At 53.5% G+C, this 8,128-nt stretch overlaps 1 protein-coding gene across 1 annotated transcript; it reads left to right on the plus strand.

Annotated features, from left to right (window-relative positions):
* Positions 1-2,953: 2,953 nt before the first annotated feature.
* On the plus strand, positions 2,954-6,988 carry LOC122923422 (basic proline-rich protein-like). Its single transcript, XM_044274234.1, has 2 exons — positions 2,954-2,996; positions 5,631-6,988. The coding sequence occupies exons 1-2, from the start codon at positions 2,954-2,956 to the stop codon at positions 6,986-6,988; spliced, it is 1,401 nt and encodes a 466-aa protein (XP_044130169.1).
* Positions 6,989-8,128: the final 1,140 nt, after the last annotated feature.

Raw genomic sequence — 8,128 nt, forward strand, 5'->3', positions numbered from 1 at the left:
TTAGTAGGAGCAGTCTAATAAATTGCAAGGGAATTTGACCACATTGTATTTCTTTTTTTCCAAAAATATTTTGCCAAGAAGTCAAAAGTAAATAATAGAAATAAAATGGAAACGTATGTATCACAATGCAGTAATTATAATTTTGTATTGCCTTAGTGTAAAACTTTGTAACAATCTGCAATATACAATATATGAAGCAGATATTCAAGAAAAATGTTGCATTTTTTTTTACCTATAGGAAAGTTTTCTATAAAATTTCTTTATAGACATCATTTCTTGTAAATATTCTGTCTGAATTTGGCAACAGTTTGCCTTGTTCAGGACAATCTACAACCTTTACAACCACATCTGAAAAAGTTTGAACGCTTGATAATACAACATATAGCTGACCGTGGCTGAATACTGGTTCTGGCAAGTAAGGTTTTTTCTAAGGTTTGTCCCTGAGCTTTATTAATTGTCATGGCTGGTGGCCGGGACTGTAGGCTGTGGCTGAGACTGCTGGCACGACTTATGGCTGAGACGACTGGCACTGTGACTGGTGGCTGAAATGGCTGGCACTGACTGGTGGTGCAGAGACTGCGACTGTGGCTGAGACTGCTGGCACTGACTGGTGGCTGTGGCTGAGACTGCTGGCACTGACTGGTGGCTGTAGCTGAGACTGCTGGCTACGGCTTGTGGCTGAGACTGCTGACATTGAGTGCTGGCTGCAGCTGAGAATGCTGGCACTAACTGGAGGCTGAGACTGGTGGCTGTGACTGCTGGCACTGACTGGAGGCTGAGACTGGTGGCTGTGGCTGGTGGCAGAGACTGTTGGCTGTGGCTGAGACTGCTGGCACTGTGAGTGGTGGCTGAAATGGCTGGCACTGACTGGTGGTGCAGAGACTGCGACTGTGGCTGAGACTGCTGGCACTGACTGGTGGCTGTAGCTGAGACTGCTGGCTACGGCTTGTGGCTGAGACTGCTCACATTGAGTGCTGGCTGCAGCTGAGAATGCTGGTACTAACTGGAGGCTGAGACTGGTGGCTGTGACTGCTGGCACTGACTGGTGGCTGAGACTGGTGGCTGTGGCAGAGACTGTTGGCTGTGGCTGCTGGCACTGTGACTGGTGGAACTGACTGATGGCTGAGATGGCTGGCACTGTGGCTGATCGCACTGACTGGTGGCTGAGACCGCTGGCCCTGTGACTGGTGGCTGAGATGGCTGGCAGTGACTGGTGGTGCTGAGACTGCTGGCTACGGCTTGTGGCTGAGACTGCTCACATTGAGTGCTGGCTGCAGCTGAGAATGCTGGCACTAACTGGAGGCTGAGACTGGTGGCTGTGGCAGAGACTGTTGGCTGTGGCTGAGACTGCTGGCACTGTGACTGGTGGCTGTGGCTGGTGGAACCGACTGGTGGCTGAGATGGCTGGCACTGTGGCTGATGGCACTGACTGGTGGCTGAGACTGCTGGCCCTGTGACTGGTGGCTGAGATGGCTGGCAGTGACTGGTGGTGCTGAGACTGCTGACTGAGGCTGGTGTCTGAGACTACTGGCACTGACTGGTGGTGCAGAGACTGCGACTGTGGCTGAGACTGCTGACTGAGGCTGGTGTCTGAGACTGCTGGCACTGACTGGTGGTGCAGAGACTGCGACTGTGGCTGAGACTGCTGACTGAGGCTGGTGTCTGAGACTGCTGGCACTGACTGGTGGTGCAGAGACTGCGACTGTGGCTGAGACTGCTGACTGAGGCTGGTGTCTGAGACTGCTGGCACTGACTGGTGGTGCAGAGACTGCGACTGTGGCTGAGACTGCTGGCCCTGTGACTGGTGTCTGAGACTGCTGGCACTGACTGGTGGCTGATACTGCTGGCAGCAGCCGCTGTGTGTCAGACAGTACTGGAATTTGTGTGACTCTGACGGATGTAATAGCGGCGCTCTGATAAGAGCACACCATAGGAGATGGTGATTGGCCGGCGCGCAGATGTGGGTGGTACGGGCGAAGTGTGGGGCAGCTGTGATAGGATGGCACCCTGCTGTGGGTGGTGTGTGGTGTGCCGTGCGTTGATTGGCCGGGGCAGGTGTGGGTGGTACGGGCGAAGTGTGGGGCAGCTGTGATAGGATGGCACCCTGCTGTGGGTGGTGTGTGGTGCGCCGTGCGTTGATTGGCCGGGGCAGGTGTGGGTGGTACGGGCGAAGTGTGGGGCAGCTGTGATAGGATGGCACCCTGCTGTGAGTGGTGTGTGGTGCGCCGTGCATTGATTGGCCGGCGCAGGTGTGGGCAGTACCTGCGGTGTGTGGGGCAGCTGTGATAGGATGGCACCTTGCTGTGGGCAGTGCTTGGTGCGCCGTGTGTTGATTGGCCGGCGCAGGTGTGGGCAGTACCCGCGGTGTGTGGGGCAGCTGTGATAGAACGGCGCGCTGGTGTGGGCAGTGCTTGGTGCGCCGTGTGTTGATTGTCCAGTGCGCCGCACATGCGCACATCAATAATCGCCACACACGCATGGACACCAGCCCTGAGCATGCACACATTAGTATAGATTCCCATATACCTTTCATTAGTTATAACGGCTCGATTTATATATAGGGAGCGATCATTAGGAGAAGTAAAATGGCCGCTGTCCTATTAGTGCACACAAGTCCCATCCTAATCACACAGGAGGACAAGTTACTTCACAGCTGAAGAGCTGCCTCCTCCTCCTCTCTGCTCCTCAGGGATTATGGTCCTGCTACAGCTGATACGATCTTCAGCTGAATCCCTGTCGGAATGGAGTCCATGAGGAGACATGTAGGACAGAGAGGAGGTGGGGATGTGGCTGGTGAGCAGCAGCTCTTGTATGCAGTCTACATTACCACAGTCTGTCCGGTCCATCCCCTCTGTACTTCATGTCTCCTCATGGACTCCATTCCTACAGAGATTCAGCTGAAGATCTTATCAGTTGTATTCAGGATCATAATCCCTGACAAGTAGAGAGGAGGATGAGGCAGCTCTTCAGCTCAGTGCTAATGAAACTAATGAAAGGTATTTGGGAATAGTTTTATTAGAAAGTAGTATTTAAGGATGTTCATTTTCTTAATTCCCAGAGAACCCCTTTAAAGACACTGCTGTGAGGTGAGGGACTATGGCTATTGTAGTGTATCTTCAGTTCCTCTCTCTCCTAGTCATAGTACTACCATTGTGGTGGACCTTCACCTGTTCTCGTCTTCCTTTTCTTGGTACTACCACAGAGTTGAATTTCCGCCTGTTGCCTGTTCTCTCCCTCCTCTTCTTGACACTGCCATAGTGATGCTTCTTCAGTTCCTCTCTCTCTCCTCTTCACTGTGTTGTCATCACTGTGGATCTTCACCTGTCCTCTACCTCCTCTTCTTAGCACTCCATTGTGTTGGATATTCACCTCCCCTCCCCTTTAACATCTTGGCACTACCACTGTGGTGGACCTTAACTCCCTCTCTCCCTCCACTGCAGGGAACTTCACCCACTCTCTTCATTTTGATATTGGCACTAGCATGATGGTAGTCCTTTAACTCTTCTCACTTTGTTCTTCTTGGCACTACCACTGTCAGGGCCATCTTTAATATTGATTGGACCCTGGGCAAAAATTTACTTGGGCCCCCTGGATCCCGCCTTCCCACACCTTAGCAGGCAATCACGGCCTCCACCACAACACACAAAAAAATCCTCACATCTGGTAGAGTCCAGTGAATGACTGTAAATACTTCCAGTTCTGAAGACTCCAGCGGCTCAGGATCAGTGCTCTGGGCAGCTGGGCTCAGGCTGGAAGTGGGCACCGCTCTGCAGGAAGGAGACCGAGGCTCAGGATCAGTGCTCTGGGCAGCTGGGCTCAGGCTGGAAGTGGGCACCGCTCTGCAGGAAGGAGACCAGGGCTCGGCTCACCCTAGTGTTACAGTGCACCCCAGCACCCCACAGTATGCAGTATAGCACCCTATAGTATACAGCACCACACAGTATGCAGTATAGCACCCCACACTATACAGTACCCCACAGTATATAGTAGAGCAGTATAGCAGCCCACAGTATACAGCACCTCACTGTATACAGCACCCCAAACTATACACGATACAGCCCCCCACACTATACAGTACAGCAGAATAGCACTTCCCCCCACTATACAGGCCCCCCCACACTATACAGGCCCCCCACAGTATACAGCCCACCACACAGTATACAGGCCCCCACACAGTATACAGGCCACCCCCCCCCCCCACAGTATACAGCCCACCACACAATATACAGCCCACCACACAGTATACAGCCCACCACACAGTATACAGCACCCCACTATACAGTAGTTTACAGTATATTAACATAACAGCCCCTGTCACCTTTTTCTGATGTAATCTTCACACAAAAAAGCTCCACAGTTAACTTCTGCAACACTCCTGCTAGGACCTGTGATGACCTCATAGCCATGTGACCAGTAATATTGCTAGGTTACTGGTCACATGGTAATGATGTCATTAAGGTCCTAGAGCAAAACTCATTAAGGTCCTAGAATTAAGATCATTAGCACAGTACGATCATGATGCCTGTGTAGCCGACAGCCTGACACCCGGGGCAGTAGCTATCAGGGCTCAAGAGGCAGCTGCCCCTTTTGCCCCTTGGTAAAGACGGCCCTGACCACTGTGTTGGAGCTTCACCTTCTGTCTGCCTTTTCTTCGTGGTACTGCCATTGTGGTGAACCTTCACTTACCATTTCCCCTTTTATAAATTAAGCTTTACCATGTTGGTCAGCCTTCATCAACTAGCTCCCTCTATTTCCTGGCACTACCATTGCGGTGGACCTTCACCGGCTCTCTTACTCTTCTTCATGGTACTATCATGGTGGTGGACCTTCACCAGCTATCTTACTCTTCTTCATAATACTATCATGGTGGTGGATCTTCAACTGCTCTCTCCCTCCTCTTCATTGTGTTGGATCTTCTCCTGTAGTCTCCTACCTCTTCATTATGGTGGACCTTCACCTGCTGTCTCCCATTTCTTCATGGCACCACCATTGTGGTGGACTTTAACCTGCTGCCTTCCACTTCTTCATCACAATGGACCTTTACTTTTTAACTCCCTCCTCTACTAGGCTTTACTATGGTGGTGAAGTTTCATCCCTATAACAGCAGGTTAGTGAGCTGACCTACCAGCTTCCACTGGCCTCATTGACTGTGATGCCCCTCTGACTGTGTCCTGCTAGCAGCACCTAACATCTCCACTAGCTAACACTACTACATAGACAGTGTCCATTCCGTAGTCTATGTCCACCCTCCCACTGATGATACAGAACAGGAAGTGATCTCCGTGTCCTCCAGGTTGAATGGGGTGATAGAGACAATTAGAGTAATCGTCATCATCCATTATCATAATGACAGAGCAGCAGGATTCCCGGAACAATTATTACACTCATCATCCTACACAAAGCCTCATATCTAGATCAACCATAAAGAACACCACAGAGAAATAGAGACGACGAATCCCCCCCAAAAAGGACTATAGGAGCCTCAAATAAGTATAAGATCAAATATATAGTACAGCGTGTGACATTACACATGATTATCAATATTACACTGTGAAGTGTCTGTATTACGGTGTACGGTCCTCCTGCTGCCCCTCTGTACGGTCCCACTCCTCCTGCTGCCCCTGTGTAAGGCCCCTCTCCTCCTGCTGCCCCTGTGTACGGTCCCGCTCCTCCTGCTGTCCCTGTGTACGGCCCCTCTCCTCCTGCTGCCCCTGTGTATGGTCCCGCTCCTCCTGCTGCCCCTCTGTACAGTCCCGCTCCTCCTGCTGTCCCTGTGTACAGTCCCACTCCTCCTGCTGCCCCTGTGTACGGTCCCGCTCCTCCTGCTGCCCCTGTGTACGGCCCCGCTCCTCCTGCTGCCCCTGTGTACAGTCCCACTCCTCCTGCTGCCCCTGTGTACGGCCCCTCTCCTCCTGCTGCCCCTGTGTACGGCCCCACTCCTCCTGCTGCCCCTGTGTACGGTCCCTCTCCTCCTGCTGCCCCTGTGTACGGCCCCTCTCTTCCTCCTGCTGCCCCTGTGTACGGTCCCACTCTTTCTGCTGCCCCTGTGTACGGCCCCTCTCTTCCTCCTGCTGTCCCTGTGTACGGCCCCTCTCTTCCTCCTGCAGCCCCTGTGTACGGCCCCACTCTTCCTCCTGCTGTCCCTGTGTACGGTCCCTCTCTTCCTGCTGCCCCTGTGTACGGCCCCCCTCTTCCTCCTGCTGCCCCTGTGTACGGTCCCTCTCTTCCTGCTGCCCCTGTGTACGGCCCCTCTCTTCCTGCTGCCCCTGTGTACGGCCCCTCTCTTCCTCCTGCTGCCCCTGTGTACGGCCCCTCTCTTCCTGCTGCCCCTGTGTACGGCCCCTCTCTTCCTCCTGCTGCCCCTGTGTACGGTCCCACTCTTTCTGCTGCCCCTGTGTACGGCCCCTCTCTTCCTCCTGCTGTCCCTGTGTACGGCCCCTCTCTTCCTCCTGCAGCCCCTGTGTACGGCCCCACTCTTCCTCCTGCTGTCCCTGTGTACGGTCCCTCTCTTCCTGCTGCCCCTGTGTACGGCCCCCCTCTTCCTCCTGCTGCCCCTGTGTACGGCCCCCCTCTTCCTCCTGCTGCCCCTGTGTACGGCCCCTCTCTTCTTCCTGCTGCCCCTGTGTACGGCCCCCCTCTTCCTCCTGCTGCCCCTGTGTACGGTCCCTCTCTTCCTGCTGCCCCTGTGTACGGCCCCTCTCTTCCTGCTGCCCCTGTGTACGGCCCCTCTCTTCCTGCTGCCCCTGTGTACGGCCCCTCTCTTCCTCCTGCTGCCCCTGTGTACGGTCCCACTCTTTCTGCTGCCCCTGTGTACGGCCCCTCTCTTCCTCCTGCTGTCCCTGTGTACGGCCCCTCTCTTCCTCCTGCTGTCCCTGTGTACGGTCCCACTCCTCCTGCTGCCCCTGTGTACGGCCCCTCTCTTCCTCCTGCAGCCCCTGTGTACGGCCCCACTCTTTCTGCTGCCCCTGTGTACTGTACTGCTCCATAATGTTAGTGGTCTCACTGTGCGGGTCTCTAGAGGAAGACTTGATCTGAGCCCTATAGATGGGTCATAAGCCCAGGGTTCCCCATCGTGGTCCTTTCTTTCTTCTGGATCAGATGAGGAGTCTCACTGTGGTTTACAGGAATCTAGAGATTCCTGCTCCTCCTCCCGCCGCTCATGTCTACAATGTATGGAATCTTCTTTCTATCCGCCGCCAGGCACTCGATCTGCAGCCGCACCTGCTCTGGCGCTTGAGGTTTTTAATGCTGTATTGCTTCTATGAATTATTCAGGTCTGTATAGTGTCCCAGCCAGGGGAAGGGATGGAGGAATCATCTGAAATCACTTCTGTGAGGGGAACAAGGGCTGAGACAACCAGTGGTCCAGGGGGACACCCCCCGCTGTAATGTCTCATACAGCACAGTCCCCTCTGTGTTGTGTAAGTAATAGCACCCCTTTCACACCCTCTGGCTTCACTCACTCACCCGATAGATCCAGGGCTTTCCGGTATTAGAGGAGCATCTCCCACATGTCGGCCCCTCGTTATCTCTCCCCAAATGTCTACGGCTGGCGCCAAAACAAAAGGCGTCAACATCTGTATTGCCAAGGTGGCCCCATTCTGCCTGAGGGCCGCTGATTGTGGCCCCTAACACTCAGCAGATCTGTTTGTGTTGGTGGACGCAGGGGCCCAGGAGATTCCAAGTCCATTCTCACACTAAACTAAATCTTCTCACCCTCCTTACCCCCTTCTCAGACCACGGGGCGCCACTTGGTGGATATTTGGTGCGAACCACATCCCACTGGAGTCGTCCCGATAACAGAATTTGATTCGATTTTGATATCAAGAAAAGATATTGCAATAATCCGTACCACACTTCATACCCACACATCAGCCTCCTCTTGTCAGGAAGCAAGGGGTTAATGGGTACTTGTGTGTGTCTTTGCCCATTACTTGATGGGGTCACTAAGGGTCCAGTCACATGTCCGCAAGTCTTGTGGCTTGGCAGCCGCCGAGAATAGGACGTGTTCTATGTGGGGCCGCGGAACGGAAGTGCGGATGCGGGCAGCATTGAAAATGAATGGGTCGGCACCCGATCCGCAAAATTGAGGCACTTGGAAATCTGATATACTTACTGCTAATGTGAGG

The sequence above is a fragment of the Bufo gargarizans genome, unplaced genomic scaffold (assembly GCF_014858855.1).
Source record: "Bufo gargarizans isolate SCDJY-AF-19 unplaced genomic scaffold, ASM1485885v1 original_scaffold_1589_pilon, whole genome shotgun sequence".
In the NCBI taxonomy this organism is placed as follows: Eukaryota; Metazoa; Chordata; class Amphibia; order Anura; family Bufonidae; genus Bufo; species Bufo gargarizans.

Excerpts from the sequence above, each read along its gene's own strand:
- LOC122923422 (XM_044274234.1), top strand. The coding sequence starts at position 2,954 with ATGAGGCAGCTCTTCAGCTCAGTGCTAATGAAACTAATGAAAG. Across the intron at positions 2,997-5,630 it reads GCTAATGAAACTAATGAAAG|GCCCCTCTCCTCCTGCTGCC; the intron begins GTATTTGGGAAT and ends CCCCTGTGTAAG.